Source organism: Lithobates pipiens, unplaced genomic scaffold (genome assembly GCF_037356315.1).
Source record: "Lithobates pipiens isolate NorthernLeopardFrog02 unplaced genomic scaffold, aLitPip1_a1.2 Scaffold_25, whole genome shotgun sequence".
NCBI classification, from domain to species: Eukaryota; Metazoa; Chordata; class Amphibia; order Anura; family Ranidae; genus Lithobates; species Lithobates pipiens.
In genome coordinates, this window is record NW_027507787.1 from 167,230,529 (window position 1) to 167,249,848 (window position 19,320).

The window sequence follows — 19,320 nt, forward strand, 5'->3', positions numbered from 1 at the left end:
TTTGCGTAAACGAATCAATATATGCTTATTTCAATTTTTTACCAAGAATATGTAGAAGGATATATATTAGTCTAAACTGAGGAAGAAATTTGTTTTTTAAAAACATTTTGTGGATATTTATTATAGTAAAAAAGTAAAAAAACTATTGTTTTTTTTTTTCAAAATCGTCGCTCTTTTTTTGTTTAGAGCGCAAAAAATAAAAGCCGCAGAGGTGATCAAAAACCACCAAAAGAAAGCTCTATTTGTGGGGAAAAACTTACATCCATTTTGTTTGGGTACAGCGTCGCATGACTGCACAATTGTCAGTTAAAACGACGCAGCGAAATCTTCCGCTCTGTAAGTGGTTAATGTACTTGGGCAAAAAAAAAAAAAAAAGCCATGGAAATTATGCTCCAGCATTTGATAATATAGTTAGAAGGGCCCTGCTCAAAATAGCTTACAATATACAAGGGTAGGACACAAAAAATTAGAGCACAAAAACAGACAAAATGAATACTAAAGCCAAAAAGGCAGTGCACAAACTACATTGACACGGTAGGAATAAATTATCAGGAACCTTCATTTTCATCTAAACCATTACATAGCAGTTGTAAGTCTAACATGTGAGATTTATAAGCAATCATCAAACCACAGCCTTAGTGGGGCGTGGGTCAGGAATTATGCCCCCCCCCCAAAAAAAAACACAAATATATATCTATTTGTAACCCAATAAACACACTGAAAAGAAAGATTCAGGCCTGTTCTTGGGCCAAACACCTGCCACAAATGCAGGCCTTTAAATAACTCAGCTAGAATTGCTCACCCACCCAGTAAAGGACACATCCACCAGTGTAATTGATTCTGTCTCTTCATGTATGCCTCAAGTGCTCATACCGATTCATTAGGAATACACACTTTTTACAAATGAAAAAATGCATCAGCATAGATATCTATGCAGGGTAAACCACAAAATAACAAATGTCCAAGACTCTGGCCATGATCAGTGACCCCAAAAATCTCCAAATCAAACTTGTACATTGTTGGGCATGTGGAGGGTCCAAAACAGGAAATGACAACTTTGTGAGAGCTGATCAAACAAATTAATGACAAAGAACATTTGTCATTCATCATAAGCATACAACATTAAAATATGTGTGCAGGATCACACCAGACATATACATCTATCTGGCTCAAAACACCACAGTTCTAGATTTGTTGCAAGCCCACACTTGCTTGATTTATAATGTGATTTCTCAGGGTTCCATTAAGTGAAACCCATCAAAAATGTTATCACTGGTGAAAAATAAACTTTTACAGCACAAAAGAGGAAGAACATAGAAACCTCTAGCCAGGTAACGGGATTGTACCTGGCTAGAGTTTGAGAGGGAACACCTGTTAGAACACCTGGTCCCAGGAGGTTGCGGGTCCATTCACAAAGTGCAGTGCAACTCGTGCATGTGAAGTGGGGAACTGGCTGTGATTCAACCTCTTTATTTATCATGTTCGCCATTATCATTCAAAATGAAAGTAAAGGTTAAGGAAAGTCCCAAATTTGAGGTTGTCCCCAGAAAAGTAATAGAGTGGAAATCTTACAATGGGGCACTAGTTCTGGTGTCCTAGAGGTCCCCAACAGATTCCCTTAATTTGCAGGAATTTCCTCTGACTTGGCTATGGGACAGGAACTCAAGGGAAACCTCCGCAATTGGACACAGATGGCAAAAGAAATCTGGTAGGTTATAACCCTCCCTCGCTCTGTCCAAAAAAGAAAAAAAAAAGTTTTGCCTATAGTTCTACTTTAATTTCGGTAAGTCAGCACCCGCTGAATCCCTAGCAACTACTGCCAACACCAGAATATTGCTAACCTGGCTGGGAATTCCTGGTCACTTAACCTAAGGTGCATAAGGCATAGCAGTGACACCACTGCCCAAGTATGGTCATTCATCATATTTGGGCAATGACATTGACTAAATGTGAACATGGTCATATTTGATCAAATTATGTCCCTACTGTCCTCACCCCTTCCTTAATATAGCTGATGACAGTTTGAGGAGCTATCATTCAGTAAGTAATACCATCGGGCAATGCTGAACTTATAAGGGGGCAAAAGAAACAATTGCCCTGGGCCCCCCTATCAAAGGGTGCCCCAGACTTCCACAAAAAAAAAAATATAATTATAAAGTTTGCTTTATTATTAACCTCCTGAGAAAAGGTCTACCCGGCCGTTTATGTACAGTGGCCAGGTGGGCCTTTCTTCATTCTGAGTGGATGTTCAGGAACATCCTCAGAACAAGAGCCCACAGCATGGCCCAGAGACCCCGAAAGGCTTCACTGCCAGTTACCCTTACCAGGAATAGCGGTGGCAGCACCCAACAGCCGATCTAAGAATCGGCTGGGGTGCCAACATTATGGGAGTCCTGGACCGGTAAGTGTCCTAATATTAAAAGTCAGAAGTGACATTTTATCGTGGGGGCGGGGTAGAACTCCTATTTAATTCACTGTAAGGTGTTGAGATATTTACCAAAAGTATTGGGACACCTGCCTTTACATGCACATGAACTTTAATGGGATCCCAGTCTTAGTCTGTATGGTTCAATATTGAGTTGGCCCACCCTTTGCAGTTATAGCAGTTTTAACTCTTCTGGGAAGGCTGTCTACAAGGTTTAGCAAAAAAGGAGGGGAATTTTGGGACTTTAAATGAAGCACAAGTATGTGCCTCCATCCCGGTAATCGGTACGTAATAGAGGGAGTTTGGGACTTTAAAATGAAGCACTAGGATAATGGAGGTAGGTTTTAACCACATTGAAAAAAATATATATAATTTTTTATTGATTGTTCGGTAACAGATCATAAAAAATAATAAAGATCAAATTCATAAAGTATATAGGCGTAAGTACAGTAGAAGCATGATATATAGTATTCACATATAGCAGCACATAGTAGTAATAAATAAAATAATTGGGTAATATGGCATGGTAGTGCCTATGACAGCAAAACCGACATCAGCAAGTACATCCACATAATACATATGCATCCACTAGATGTAAAACAAAAATAAATTTAGTATATAGTTAAAAAAGTAAATTCATAACAAATTCATAAAGTATATAGGCGTAAGTACAGTAGAAGCATGATATATAGTATTCACATATAGCAGCACATAGTAGTAGTAAATAAAATAATTGGGTAATATGGCATGGTAGTGCCTATGACAGCAAAACCGACATCAGCAAGTACATCCACATAATAGATATGCATCCACTAGATGTAAAACAAAAATAAATTTAGTATATAGTTAAAAAAGTAAATTCATAATAAAATAAATATAGTTCCATATAAAGTATAACTGGGACATCATTTCAAAAGCTCGACGCGTTTCGTGGGTGTCTCCCCACTCATCAGGAGCTGATGCGACCAAAAAATTCCTATGGAATAGAATAAAGAATAATATAATATACTAACCATATAAATAAAAATAAATTAATGGGGATTTAATGCGTGTAAATGGTTAGCCAGGGCAGACTCACCAATCCGGATGGAAAGTGCAGTGTGCGGCAGTGGGCGTAGGGTGGGCCATGGGCAAGATCCCTCCCCGGGAACTGAGGCGGCATAGACATGGATGCGACATCAAACCAAAAAGATACAGCAGTGTTGAAGAGTATCAGATATGGAATGTGTGGCAATTGTTGAAAACAACATATCTAAAAACAAAATGTTAATAGTATGTATGATTAATGAAAATAATGTGATGCAAAAGTAATTGAAAATTGATAGTGACCCTCAAAGAGTACAGAGAGAGTGCTGGCCATAAGCCAAGTATATACTATGTAGTAAGTATATGCAGATGAATGTAAACAGTGAATGGTGTGCAAAAATTAAAGAAATGTAATAGTGTAAAAGAAAGTGTGAGTGTGCAGTTTAACAAAAAGTGAAGAAAATTGATGAAGGGTGTACATAGACCATGATAGACAAGGAGAGTGACAGAATTACCAGTCAGCAAGAAAAGAAAAGGTGTGAGTAGTAGGAGAAAAAAGATTTTTCACCTAAAAATCGCTCCTAAAACACCAGCAGACAAGATATTAGGATGAGAGATCCATCCAGCCGGCGTCCTGCCAATAAGGTCTGCAGACACCAGTCAGGGCGGCTCTGAAAATAAAGGCCCCTTTAACTATCCACAGCTGATACTGATTGCACAACAGCTGATACTGATTGATCTTGCCCATGGCCCACCCTACGCCCACTGCCGCACACTGCACTTTCCATCCGGATTGGTGAGTCTGCCCTGGCTAACCATTTACACGCATTAAATCCCCATTAATTTATTTTTATTTATATGGTTAGTATATTATATTATTCTTTATTCTATTCCATAGGAATTTTTTGGTCGCATCAGCTCCTGATGAGTGGGGAGACACCCACGAAACGCGTCGAGCTTTTGAAATGATGTCCCAGTTATACTTTATATGGAACTATATTTATTTTATTATGAATTTACTTTTTTAACTATATACTAAATTTATTTTTGTTTTACATCTAGTGGATGCATATCTATTATGTGGATGTACTTGCTGATGTCGGTTTTGCTGTCATAGGCACTACCATGCCATATTACCCAATTATTTTATTTATTACTACTATGTGCTGCTATATGTGAATACTATATATCATGCTTCTACTGTACTTACGCCTATATACTTTATGAATTTGATCTTTATTATTTTTTATGATCTGTTACCGAACAATCAATAAAAAATTATATATATTTTTTTCAATGTGGTTAAAACCTACCTCCATTATCCTAGTGCTTCATTTTAAAGTCCCAAACTCCCTCTATTACGTCTACAAGGTTTAGGAGTGTGTCTATGGGAATGTTTGACCATTCTTCCAGAAGCACATTTGTGAGGTCAGGAACTGATGTAGACGAGAAGGCTTGGCTCACAGTCTCTGCTCTAATTCATCCCAAAGGTGTTCTATGGCGTTGAGGTCCGGACTCTGTGCAGAATAGTCAAATTCCTGGACTTTGCTTTGTGCATTGGTGCGCAGTCATGTTGGAACAGGAAGGGGCCATCCCCAAACTGATCCTACAAAGTTGGGAGCATGAAATTGTCCAAAATGTCTTGGTATGCTGACGCTTTAAAGTGGTTGTAAACCCTTACAACCAACTTTGACCTACAGGTAAGCCTAGATTAAGGCTTACCTGTAGGTACAAGAAATATCTCCTAAACCTACACGGTTTAGGAGATATTTGCCGAAAGACAGGCACCGCTGTCTACGGCGCTCTCTACAGCTCCCATGCGCATGTGCGGGAGTGACGTCATCGCGGCTTCGCTGAATGACAGCCGCGGGGCAGCGAGACCCACCGAGAAGATGGATGCGCCGGACTACAGGGGACAGCGGTGACTTCGCTCGCTCCTGTGTCAGGTAAGTGACACATAATGAACTACTATGCGATGCATAGTAGTCCATTATGCTTTACCTTTGCAGGGAATGAAAGAGGAAGTAAACTCATCAGGGTTTACTTCCTCTTTAAGGCTGCATTCACACTTCAGCGTTTTGAATCGCGGGGATGAATGGGATGAATTAGAGCAGAGACTGTGAGCCAGGTCTTCTCATCCACTTCAGTGCCTGACCTCACAAATGCACTTCTGAAAGAATGGTCAAACATTCCCATAGACACACTCCTAGACCTTGTGGACGGCCTTCCCAGAAGCTTTGAATCTGTTATAGCTGCAATGAGTGGGCTAACTCAATATTGAACCCTACGGACCAAGACTGAGATGCCATTAAAGTGCATGTGTGTGTAAAGGCAGGCATCACAGCACTTTTGGTAATATAGTGTATGTCATATAATCAATTCTTGCCTCATTCTGTAAGTAACATTCAATAGTCAACACTTGGAGATTATGTTGGAGGATTTAACGCCTTCAAATATTACTAATATTACTAATAGCAAGGATTTCTTATATGCCTCCAAAGCTGAAGTTTTTTTTATCATAGAATGCATGAGTGTAAAAAACCTTCTATGTTTAGCAGTCCCCCCAGCCCCCCCTAAAACTCACCATTTGGATATCCACATGAAGTTTTGAACTTTTTCTGGACATTGCTATTTAGTCTTTGATCTTCATGGACATTTAATAACCTGCATGCATGGAATATTACATATGTTTATGTTTTATTATTGAGAGCATTTGGGTTCATTGCTCATATTGATCTGTATCATGTTCAGTTCACGTTTTATTTTACAGAGTGCTACACTATTTGTTTTTCCATGTGCGTGTAAAGGCTGGTGTCCCAATACTTTTGGTAATATTGTGTATGCCAACACTTTATACTCACCTACACAAACTCTCTGGTAACTTTAACATGAACTGTAAACAAAAGTGGGGAAAAGACTTGGGTACTATACCTTTTGACCTGTAGGATGATATTTTATAATCTTTACCATGTGCTTCTATATCTTCCTCTCACAGATGGTGCAATTCTTTATTTTTTTTATAGGGTTTATAGAACCCCAGCCTTTCTATACAAGATAGGGATCTGAGACAATACCAACAGCAACAAATTCAGAGAGGCTCCAGGTGACCTCATAGATTTGGAGAAGTTTGAATAATGTCGGGGCTATGTGATTACACAAAATTAATTCAGTCCTTGGTATACTTATTAGAAACTTGCCCCTTACATGTATTTTAGAATACTTTGATTCAGTCAATCTAGACCCATCTGTGACTCTAGCCGTAACCAAATTACTATTTGGCTGCCGAACAGGTTGATGGTGCTTAAATGGGTCTCATTCTCTCCCCCTTCATTAGGAAATGGTTTGCCGAAGTCTATAAACATCTCACCTTCAAAAAAACGTATGCATGGACAGGGGGCACACTTAAAGTTTACAATATCTGGGATACATGGCAAGCTGCTACCCAAGGGATTGTCATGCAATAGCTTATTCTACCCCAAGTGCCTCCTTCTCCCACCCCTTTCATTCATTGTCTCTATCTCCATGTAACATATTTGGGCTTACCAATTCTTAAATGTGTTGGCTTTATTCAAGCTGTTTATTTCTTTATTTTTACCTGGTGATTCTTCCAGTAACAAACTTTCTATCCTAGGGTGACCACAATCATTCTCTGCACTGTATCTATGGAGGAGTAGCATTGTCATCTCAGGCCAGGAAGTGTTAGATCTACAGAAGACGTTCTCTTCTCCTCTTCTCCATAACTAAGGCTAGGTTCACAGCAGTCCATGGTAAAAAAAAAAAAAAAAAAGCTCTCTACATTTTTCAGAGTGTGTCTAAGTAGTCACTGCCGGCCAATCAGGTGGCAGTACTGGATTTATAAGTGGGCAAGAGGACAGAATGGACCCCCCCCCATGCAAAAATAATATAAAACAATATGAAATGATATAACCTATTAGAAAATAAATGATAATAAAATAATATAAAATATATAATAATGGACAATTACTTTCCTGTATTAATATCTTGGATGTTTTTATTCTGAACTGGTATATTGTATCATTTAAAAAAATATGAAATTTGGCATCTCAAGCTAACCACAGCAAAATGAGATAGGTAGTCTTTGACTACATGTGTGTGTGCACGTGTGACCTCAGAATAATGCTGTGTCATGCATTTATAAAAAGTGTGACTGTCACTGAGAATGTTAACAAACTCTATGTAGGAGGGCCAATGTAATTAAGTGAAAATAATCGTACCTGGAATTCTTTGTTAACCCACACCTCAATTTGAATTTAAACTATTAGATAAGCACCTGAATGACCACAACAAACAGGGATATTCAATGTAATACTGACATATAATCACACACATAGGTTGGACTTGATGGACTTGTGTCTTTTTTCAACCTTGCCCACTATGTTATTACATAAAACAATCACTCAACTCGGTAAGATAATACCACATATCATGACTAAACCAGAAGTGTGTGGGTGGGGGGTACAAACTTTCTTTGCAAATGGCTGCCTCGCTTACATTGGTTCTCCCATCCCCATATAATACCCTGCCCACTTTCCACTTATCACCAACAACCCTTTAAATCCCATTGAATCCTTTATTTGGCTTACCCAGCCTATTTAAATCATGCCCTTCTTCCCTCTTGTTAGCTCAGGGCATTCAATAACATAGCGGGGAGCTGTTCTGTAGTCCATAGGGCTGACTTTATTGCCTACACAATGTAAAAGTAAGCAGAGAAACGTGCAAGTTTACAGGATAAAAATTCTGGTGCTAGAAGTAGCCTGTCCTTTAATTTTTTTAGATTATACCCCTCTTCAATTGTTCTGCTGGCTACGGGCCTGTGATTATGTGGGTCTGCCATCTTTATCCATCCTTCACTACTTTGCGAATCATTGACCTTCAGCAGGCATCAGGTGTCAGAATAATATGATTTAGGAGATGCTGGAACTGAAACAAGGTTACTGATAATGTCCACCATGAGTAAATGCCAACATCTGCTAGATTTTCCTCGATTCAGTTGGCATGGTGGCATGGGAACTTCCAGGTGTCACCATATGATAATGGATATTTGTGGTATAAAAGTTTCCTGTGGAGCCCAGAAATCCTCACTCTCTCACCATGAAGTGTCTTCTCCTTCTCTCACTCCTTGGCCTTGCTGGTAGGTTCTCAACTGAAACCTTTACTTTTAATGACTAAATAATAACATGATGTAAATTTAACACTTAGGAAATGGTGAATAATCCCAATTTAATGAAGTTAGCCTTCTTCTCTATGCAGATATAAAAGACACAGATTGATGAAGCTATGTAATGATTAATACATGGTTACATATATTTTTAAAAAACTAGTAATGTAAGTACCTGAAGCTAAACTGATATCAGCCTCTTGCAGTCTCTGCACAGCAAAGCTAGAATGTGGGAGAAAGAATTAAAAGTAGAAGTAGTAGGGCCCAGTCAGTTCATGTGCTGACAAGGAACATGTGGAGTGACGGAGAGATGAGCCTATCACTGTACTACTTTTCTTTTCACTGTCCAGTCACAGCCTGGGGGTGAGTCCAAGAGAACCTGGGCTCAGATGAAGTGGGCTGAATGATGCTGGCCATTAGACTGAGGGCATCTAGAGGCAGAAAAAAGTACTACAGTGGAAACTGAATATTGCAGCAAAAACGGGTTTAATTATTTTATTTTTTAATGGGCTATTGTTTGTTATTTTCTTAATTTTGGCTGACGTTCAGCTTTAAAAATGAACTCCAGGGATTTTTTTAACCTTACATTGGCCCAGCTTGGTTATATCTAGTTTTTTTTTGTATGTCACATCTGGAGGGCCACTGGGGATAGAGATGTTTCTTCTAGTAACCTACAAGAAACTGTTAACTGGGCAACTATGTAGAAAATGAGGTTTAATTTTGATAAATTTAAAGTTATGCACTTGGGGACTAAGAATGTGCATGCATCATACATACTGGGGGGGTACAACTGGGGGAATCAATGGTGCCGAAGGATCTGGGCGTTTTGATGAATCACAAGCATAATAATAGCATGCATGCAGTGCCAAGCTGCGGTTTCCAAAGCGAGCAAAGTCCTTTCTTGTATTAAGAGAGGTATGGACTCCAGAGAGAGAGGTATCATTTTACCCCTGTACAAATCATTAGTAAGACCTCATCTGGAATATGCAGTTCAGTTTTGGACACTAGTATACAAAAAGGATATTGGGGAACTGGAGAAAGTGCAGAGAAGAGTAACTAAACTGATACGAGGCATGAAGGAGCTCAGCTTTGAGGAAGAATTAGAGGAACTGATTTTACTATCTCTTCAGAAGAGGATTGCCTCTCGAAGCATAAGGAAGGAATTTTTTCCCCTGCTGGATCAAATCGGATCATGCTTTGTTGGTTTTTTTTCCTTCATCTGGATCAACTGTTGGTATAGGATTGTACATATGGGATTGTATGATTTTTGTTTCCCCCCCTTTTATTGGTTGAACTATATGGACTTGTGACTTTTTTCAAACTGACTGACTATGTAACTATATTGCAGTACCTCTTTTGTAGTTTTTATCCATAAAGGTAAAGGTGCTATTAATTTGCGTTGAAAAACCGAACCTGGACTATTCTCATTAAATGTAAAAAAATATTTTTTTTAGCTGCCTTCCACTACAACGATGATGACAAGATTGTAGGAGGCTACACTTGCCCTGTCAACTCTGTCACCTACCAGGTGTCTCTGAACTCTGGGTACCACTTCTGTGGAGGGTCCCTCATCAATGACGAGTGGGTGGTCTCTGCTGCTCACTGCTATAAGTCGTAAGTAATGTTATTGGCTAAATGGAATGGTTCAGGGGGAAACAATAATTTAGGAACAATATTTTAGGTGTCCAAAACTAGTGGCAAGGCACCGAATTGGACAAACTGACTCTTTAAGCAAAGTCATAAACAAAGCACAGAAAGTTGAGAATGTCTCCTCTAGTTCTTCATAGGACTTTATTTAACACCATTGCTTGCTTATTCAATCTGTAGGTAAATGTTCCCAGAAAGAACAATAATCTACAGTGGTGTGAAAAAGTGTTTGCCCCCTTCCTCATTTCCTGTTCCTTTGCATGTTTGTCACACTTAAGTGTTTCGGAACATCAAACCAATTTAAACAATAGTCAAGGACAACACAAGTAAACACAAAATGCAATTTGTAAATGAAGGTGTTTATTATTAAAGGTGAAAAAAAATCCAAACCATCATGGCCCTGTGTGAAAAAGTGATTGCCCCCTAAACCTAATAACTGGTTGGGCCACCCTTAGCAGCAACAACTGCAACCAAGCGTTTGCGATAACATGCAATGAGGCTTTTACAGCGTCCTGGAGGAATTTTGGCCCACTCATCTTTGCAGAATTGATCCTAATTCAGTTACATTAGAGGGTTTTCGAGCATGAACGGCCTTTTTAAGGTCATACCACAACATCTCAATAGGATTCAGGTCAGGACTTTGGCTAGGCCACTCCAAAGTCTTCATTTTGTTTTTACTTCAGCCATTCGGTGGTGGACTTGCTGGTGTGTTTAGGATCATTGTCCTGCTGCAGAACCCAAGTTCGTTTCAGCTTGAGTACACGAACAGATGGTCGGACATTCTCCTTCAGGATCTCTTGGTAGACAGCAGAATTCATAGTTCCTTTTATCACGGCAAGTCTTCCAGGTCCTGAAGCAGCAAAACAGCCCCAGACCATCACACTACCACCACCATATTTTACTGTTGGTATAATGTTCTTTTTATGAAATGCAGTGTTCCTTCTACGCCAGATATACTTGGACACACACCTTCCAAAGAGTTCCACTTTTGTCTCATCGGTCCACAGAATGTTGTCCCAAAAGTCTTGGGGATCATCAAGATGTGTTGTGGAGAAATTGAGACGAGCTTTGATGTTCTTTTTGCTCAGCAGTGGTTTTCTCCTTGGAACTCTGCCATGCAGTTCATTTTTGCCCAGTCTTTTCCTGATGGTGGAGGCATGAACGCTGACCTTAACTGAGGCAAGTGAGGCCTGCAGTTCCTTGGACGTTGTTGTGGGGTCTTTTGTGACCTCTTGGATGAGTCGTCGCTGCGCTCTTGGGGTAATTTTGGGCGGCCGGCCACTCCTGGGAAGGTTCACCACTGTTCCATGTCTTCGCCATTTGTGGATAATGGCTCTCACTGTGGTTCGCTGGATTCCCAAAGCTTTGGAAATGGCTTTATAACCCTTTCCAGACTGATAGATCTCAATTACTTTCTTTCTCAATTGTTCCTGAATTTCTTTGGGTCTCGGCATGATGTGTAGCTTTTAAGGATCTTCTGGTGGACCTTACTGTGTCAAGCAGCTCCTATTTAAGTGATGCCTTGATTGTGAACAGGTGTGGCAATAATCAGGCCTGGGTGTGGCTAGAGAAATTGAACTCAGGTGTGGACAACCACAGTTATAGTATGTTTTAACAAGGGGGGCAATCACTTTTTCACACAGGGCCATGATGGTTTGGATTTTTTTTCACCTTTAATAATAAACACCTTCATTTACAAATTGTATTTTGTGTTTACTTAGGTTGTCCTTGACTATTGTTTAAATTGGTTTGATGTTCCGAAACACTTAAGTGTGACAAACATGCAAAGGAACAGGAAATGAAGAAGGGGGCAAACACTTTTTCACACCACTGTATGTTGCAAGAAGGAATGAAAAGTGTGCACTTGTGATATCTGCTCCTTCCATGCTACTGACAGCTGCACAGGCATTGTCCAATGGGAATATCTCAGCTACTTATAGACCTATTATCATTATATTTTTTTCCACAGTTCCATGCCCTATGGGACTTTGTCTCATATTTCTAAGTGCCTTCCAACCTTAGGTATGAAGTTCAACCTGGCCCCTTCCTCTTCTGCCACTGCCAATCTGACAACAGATATGAAGGAGATGGCTGATTCATAGCTGCTGCTTGTCTTGGCTGTAAACATTTCCCCAAAACATACAATGACTGACACATCCCCTTTTCCTCTGCATTCCTCTTGCCATTACTTTTCCCAGGAAACTGCTCACAGTTGAGACAAGCTGTAGCTATGAATCAGCCATTTCCTTCATAGCTGTTGTTGTATCGGCCACTGTAGCAGGATATGGGGCCAGGTCAGACCTCATAACTAGAGTTAGAATACAACTGAAGAGAGGCACTGCTCCAGGTCAGCTAGCAACAATCAGGTTCAGTAGTAAAGACTAGACTAGTTTGCAGCTAATGTATTAATGAGAAGAAAGTCTGTATGGCCACGCCATTGAAAAAACTCCTGTGTTGGAAAAAATATGTCAAATACAGGTAAAAACATCACAAAATAAGCAGGAGGGGAATGAGGTAACCCACATACGTGTTTAGCGCTATGCTACCACTTACTCATAGTAGCCCAACTGAACCCTGTCACACCACATACATATACTGTATATATATATATATATATATATATATATATATATATATATATATATATATATATATATATATATATAGTATACATATACAGGGCATTCAGGAACGGAAGCAAATCACAAAACCCCATACAATAAAAAAACATGTTCTCTGTATAATCAAGGAACAGAGCCATATAGCAAAAGACAAAAAATAAATAAATAAGATGAAAACGAAAATAAAACAGAGTAATCAAATCATATAAAAACAAAAACTTAAAATAATTTAAACATTAATAAAATGTTTCTAAGCTCATCCAGGATCATACATACTGCAGAAAAATCAAATACTGGAGGAGGAAATCAGTTAGCAGGTGTCATTCATAAAAAATTGTCAAAATTAAGACCCACAGAGTATCTCATTTGTATCTACAAAATTCAATATATTTTCCTGTTTTGTACAGACATCTAAACAATTCTGTATGCTAGTCCGACGGACGAAAACCGATGCTAGGGACGCTATTGGCTACTGGCTATAAACTTCCTTTCTAGTCCGGTCATATGTCCGATTCAACGGATGTCCGACAAAAGTCCATCAAAAGTCAGTTGAAAAGTCAGACGGAATTCAGTCCGCCAAAAAGTCCGGTCGTGTGTACACGGCATTACTGGACCTCACAATGTCACCACCAATAAAGTGAGAACAGCAAGGAAATTTCCTATCTCCATATTTGAAATTGGTCTTAAAAAGATAGCCAACTTGTAGTGTCTCAACTCTCACTGGAGAACCAGCTATGAGACTAGTAGCTATCAAAAGGATGGAGTCCGCCTCCATCCACCTTTTTGTCCACCTTTAGATAGTTTCCTAGAATAAACACTATCCTTAAATAATTCTAGTAAATATCCTAATACAATATATTTAACGTTATTGAACTCCAGGCTATAGGCAGCGGAAAAAAACAGGTATTACCTAATTTTGTTTATCTTTTTTTGGTCTATCAACAGTTCATCTCTGGTTTTAAGCCAGCCATAAATGGATCTAATCTCTGCTGGTTTAGCATGGACTGGCTGAGATTCAATCCATCTACGCGCAGGCTGATTGTACCCAAGTTGATCGGGGGACCTTCATGTTGGATTTTAGGATGTGACTATTGCCAATGGTTAAAGCCGCTAACAGTAATCATTGTGTTCTCACGGCAGGGATGGCTCCCCATGCCGCCCAAACATAATTTAGATATAACAGCCAGTTCCCCATGCTGCCACTTTCCCTCGAACAAACAGAAAATCATCAATATAATGAAAGTAAAGTTTATATAAGTACAACATTGGTTCACATCTCCAAAGATGTGGGTCCTCTAACACCAACCCATCAACCAACCAACAAAATAGGCCAGTGAGGGATGGGAGAAAACATAGCCCCCATGGCTGCTCCACATCTCTGGAGATAATGAACCGCATCAAAAACAAAAAACTAAAATGTGAGTAAGCAAATAATCTAGGGTATGCAAATAAACTCCTTATGATACAAGGAATAATTGCTGTGTTATTGCAAGAAATATAAGACAGTCTAGTGTCCCAGCATACATGTCACACATCCCCCACACATACTCATATTTCCAGGAAAGTCTTTACATTTTTTGCGAAACTGTTTGGTGTCTGTCAAATATCTAGGCAGAACCAGAGGCTGTAACTGATGGTCAACCCACTGGCTGAGCCTTACATTTAAATAACCAATGCGTGCAACAATCAGCCTTTAAGACAAAGATTCAGGCACACCCATAACCAGAGGCTGTAACTGATGGTCAACCCACTGGTTGAATCTTTCCTTTAAAAAACCTATGCTTGCAAAAAAAAAATGTCTTCCAGAGGTTCAAGGCCCTTGTGGGTTTTGGGTAGATGTTGGAACACCAGCATAATAAGGGCAGATGGAACACACATATGCCCTTCCTCCTCAGTGAAAAAAAACCCTTTAACCTTCTAGATAGGACGGATTATACTTCCTGAATGTATTGGTTGGGTAAACCCTTGACTCAGCATAAGTATCAGCATAAGATAGCTCTAAACTGTACATCTCTGCATTCAAGATGACCACCAACCTTCCCTTATAAGAACTCCTAATCACAATATTAGGATCCACACACAAAATTTTAAGAGCCATTCAATTATTATCAACAACAAAGCCTAAAGCAGACACCTATGAAGCTAGAGGTGTGACATCTTGTTCAACCAGCCTCCGATAATGACCATTTCTTTGCCCCTGCAACTCACAGGGTAAAAATCCAATCCTAACTAAATGGAATGTTAGATCTAAAAGTAATATACTCATCTAACATATGGTCAGACTCAGGTCTTCAAGGCCACTTTTAGTGTTAGAATGCACCGAGCAACATGGGACAATGTACTACGTGAACTTTTCCCCATAGGGGACAAAACTGCAACATAAAAATTATAGTGATTGATCTTCTTAAAGGACTGTGGTTGGGTACCACTGGGCTATATAGAAAGGTAGGGTTATAAATTAGCACAATGTGACCACACAAACCTTTCTGTCTTACAGACGTATTGAGGTCAGGCTTGGTGAACATAACATAGAGGTCTTGGAGGGGACAGAACAGTTCATCTCATCTGCTAAGATTATCCGTCATCCTAAATACAACTCCTACCTTCTGGACAATGACATCATGCTTATCAAACTGTCCCAACCTGCAGTGATAAGCTCCAGGATCCAGGCCATCCGTCTGCCCAGCGAGTGTGATGTGGCTGGCACTCAGTGTTTAATTTCAGGTTGGGGAAACACTCTGAGCAGTGGAGGTGAGTCCAAATATATTTGAATTTTATTCTCAATCACTAATTTAAGCAGAGTGATTCTATCTTGTTAGAGGAAACAAAAATATGTTTCTCTAAGACAATTTCTGTGCAACAGCCTCACTGCACATCCTGTTCAGATATCAACTCATTCCTGTATTTCTCCTTGCTAGCTAATTACCCAGACCTCCTGCAGTGTCTTTCGGCCCCCATCCTGTCTCATGAGGACTGTCAAAATTCCTATCCTGGTCAAATCACTGGAAACATGATCTGTGTTGGGTACCTTGAAGGTGGCAAAGACTCTTGCCAGGTGAGCATAACGTCTTCATCTTCACTAAAGCATGTCCTCCTTAAATTATCCTGGACTACAACATTCCTCTTTTTAGGGGGGCACAATCTGGAGCATTATCTCAGGTTAGATATATGGTTCTTTTATGATAATCTTATATTTTAGTGTCCCAAGATGGTGATAAATTAATAACAAGGTACTACGAATTCCCTCTTGGAGACCGATCATGAACAAAGCAAAAAAGAGAATGTCTCCTCTAGTTCTTCAAAGAACTTTAACCCCCTTGTGTATGCAACCTGTAGATTTGCACTGCTTTACATAAGACCCTAGGCAGAGAGAACATGATTCTATTTTGCAATTTTGAATGGCTCACTTGCGCTATTGGCTCATTTAATGCTATTGACAACTGCACATGCATAAGCCAATGAAAACCAAGCATGACATGGCTACCACATGGGTTTGTTTGCAAACGGGTGTCCCTAATAGTGATGGCTGATGATGTATTTCTTTCTGAATGTACTCACATATGTATGCTAGCTAGCTAGACAGTTGGCACAATTGAATGCCTCTAGCTCTCTTCTTACTCAAATATCTTCTCATCTAAAGCAGGCGCTCTATCATACGAGCAAGGTAGCAGCCCATATCTCAAAAGAGAGATCAACACCATCATTCACCCGTATAACCACCTAATATCTATCATTCTACTGGTTCAATGGGGTCTCTAGCTCAAGCTTAAAAATTCTGACAATGTATCTCACTTAAACAATATCAAGTCATGGAAATATCATTTAATCTGGTAGTTGGAGACCCTACTTGTAAGGATAAAATGTCAATGGGTTTTCCTTTCTGTATCATGTAAGTGAAACATTGCTGGCATCTCCACACAGGTTTTTGAAGTTATTTTCCATCCGAAACCAGTAAAATAGATAATAAGCCTATGTTTTTTTTTCTTGCAGGGTGACTCTGGTGGTCCTGTGGTTTGCAATGGAGTGCTCCAGGGGGTGGTCTCCTGGGGTATTGGCTGCGCTCTTCCTGGCTACCCTGGCGTTTACACCAAGGTGTGTAATTACGTGTCCTGGATTGGAGACACCATCGCCCAGAACTAAACATCTCTACAAATAATGGTGGGATGAGAAGGATGACATGTATCATTCCAAATACAATAAAATCATGCACGTGAACCATTACTTTTCTTGTTTTATTTCATATGCAATAGAATATTTTATATTCTGTGATATTATTTTTTTGTGTGTTTCAAATGAAGAATGTAGAGCAAAGTTTGAGACGACTGTCCTGGAAACCTGAGCTGATCTACCAGGCACCTGAATAGCTCTACTGTATAGTCTGGGCTTTTTTATGTTAAACATCTACTTATACCTGTAGCACTAACCCCCGAAGGAGCTGCTGGTTAGATTGGGCTTACCGTTACCTTCTTTATCCTTACTTCACGTCTAGGGGTGTCCCATGGTAAATGGCCCAGTAACTTGAGAGACTGACAACAGATCCACTTAAATGGATTTTATTTGCAAAAACGTAGACAATGAACAGTTTCTTGACATGGGATCAGAGGGTTGGAAAGAAAGTTCAGGTACTCTTAGCCCTTGTACACACGGTTGGAGAATCCGTCGGAATGTGTCCTATTGGACCGTGTCGTCGGATAATCCGACTGTGTGTGGTATGCATCGGACTGATTCCGTCGGAATATCCGTCGGACCCAATTTTCCAACATGTTGGAAATATTTCCCGACCAACTGGGCCGGTCGCACATACTCCGATCATGTGTAGAGAATTTTGATCGGACCAAGTGCCACGCATGCTCAGATCAAATTCCTACATCAAAGCTATTGGCTACTAGCCTGAATGTAGTCCCATCGTAACGAAATTATGTCATCACGTTCTGAAAGATCGGATTTTTCGCCAACTTTGTCCGACCGTGTGTATGCAACAGTTTCGGACAAGATCCGACGGACAAAATCCGACGGGCAAAATCCGACGGATTTGGTTGTGGAAATCTCCGACCGTGTGTACAAGGGCTTAGTGTCAAAGTAAATTTTGAAAAACTTGCTTACTTTGCATCCAGAGAATAGCCATTCGCAACTGGATGTTCACTCAAGTTGGACAGTCCCTCTCTCACAATGCCTAGCAGCCAACTAGGTGCTTACTCAGGAACAAGTCTCTGCCACAGACGTTGTTGTAGAACATACAAGGATAAGTCTCTGCCACAGACGTTTTTGTAGAACACGTAGGAAACTAAACTTGTAGAACACTCGTGTGATACCTGGATCTATCAGCCAGCTTGGCTATATCCACGATTCTCTTGGGTACTTCAGCCCCTCCAAGCTCTTACTAAGAAACCAACCCATACGTGGTCTTCTTATGAAGAGTCCTCCCCTGGATAGCGTGAAGTCACTGGGTCTCTCCCAAACCGTAGTACCCAACCACCTCAGAATCCTCCTTTAGTTTCCTTGCCTTGAGTTAGCCAGCCCCGAGACAACAAGATTGGGTGGATCTGCACCCCAGGCCATAGCCTTCCTGGGGGCTGGTCTGGAGGACCATGACGTCAGTACATCCTTCTGGACCGGAAACCCCGAACCACGTGACATCCACATCTTAACCACTTCAGCCCCGGACCAATAAACACCTTAAGGACCAGAGGTCTTTTTACAATTTCGCACTGCGCTGCTTTAACTGGTAATTGCGCAGTCATGCAATATTGCACCCAAACGAAATTTGCGTCCTTTTCTTCCCACAAATAGAGCTTTCTTTTGATGGTATTTGATTGCCTCTGCGATTTTTATTTTTTGCGATATAAATGGAAAAAGAGCGAAAATTTTGAAAAAAAATGATATTTTCTTCTTTTTGTTATAAGAAAAATCGAATAAACTAAATTTTAGTCATACATTGGGGGCAAAATTTATTCAGCCACATGTCTTTAGTAAAAAAAATGTCAATAAGCGTATATTTTTTGGTTTGCGCAAAAGTTATAGCGTCTACAAACTAGAGTACATTTTCTGGAATTTACACAGCTTTTAATTTATGACTGCCTATCTCATTTCTTGAGGTGCTAAAATGGCAGGGCAGTACAAACCCCCCCCAAATGACCCCATTTTGGAAAGTAGACACCCCAAGGAAACTGCTGATGGGTATGTTGAGCCCATTGAATATTTATTTTTTTTGTCCTAAGGGATTGAATAATGACAAAAAAATAAAAAATTACAAAAAGTTGTCACTACCTATCACAGTTTTGAAGGCTAGTCAAAAAGCCTCCAAAATCAATAGGATACCATCGTCCCAATACGTATATAAGAAAAAACTGGGCATATAGCTCAGAACAACCAAGAGGAAACAGCCTCAAAGAGATAAATTTCCAATTGGTTCAGTGGGAACA

The 19,320-nt window shown here is 39.9% G+C and overlaps 1 protein-coding gene and 2 long non-coding RNA genes across 3 annotated transcripts; 2 read left to right on the forward strand and 1 right to left on the reverse strand.

The window, feature by feature from the left end:
• Positions 1–2,788: 2,788 nt before the first annotated feature.
• LOC143930635 (uncharacterized) lies at positions 2,789–3,569 on the reverse strand. Its single transcript, XR_013262803.1, has 2 exons — positions 3,504–3,569; positions 2,789–3,401 (listed from the first exon to the last, which is right to left on the reverse strand). It is a non-coding gene; the product is annotated as an uncharacterized LOC143930635 (long non-coding RNA).
• Positions 3,570–4,188: 619 nt separating this feature from the next.
• On the forward strand, positions 4,189–4,738 carry LOC143930636 (uncharacterized). The gene is made up of 2 exons (XR_013262804.1): positions 4,189–4,247; positions 4,350–4,738. It is a non-coding gene; the product is annotated as an uncharacterized LOC143930636 (long non-coding RNA).
• Positions 4,739–9,703: 4,965 nt separating this feature from the next.
• LOC143929791 (trypsin-like) lies at positions 9,704–17,099 on the forward strand. The gene is made up of 5 exons (XM_077453768.1): positions 9,704–9,860; positions 10,085–10,244; positions 15,396–15,649; positions 15,817–15,953; positions 16,889–17,099. Exons 1-5 carry the CDS (start codon positions 9,704–9,706, stop codon positions 17,036–17,038), a joined length of 858 nt encoding a protein of 285 aa, XP_077309894.1. The 3' UTR covers positions 17,039–17,099.
• The last annotated feature ends 2,221 nt before the right edge of the window (positions 17,100–19,320 follow it).

Excerpts from the sequence above, each read along its gene's own strand:
- LOC143929791 (XM_077453768.1), top strand. The coding sequence starts at position 9,704 with ATGAAGGAGCTCAGCTTTGAGGAAGAATTAGAGGAACTGATTTTACTA. Across the intron at positions 15,650-15,816 it reads AAACACTCTGAGCAGTGGAG|CTAATTACCCAGACCTCCTG; the intron begins GTGAGTCCAAAT and ends TCTCCTTGCTAG. Across the intron at positions 15,954-16,888 it reads GTGGCAAAGACTCTTGCCAG|GGTGACTCTGGTGGTCCTGT; the intron begins GTGAGCATAACG and ends TTTTTCTTGCAG.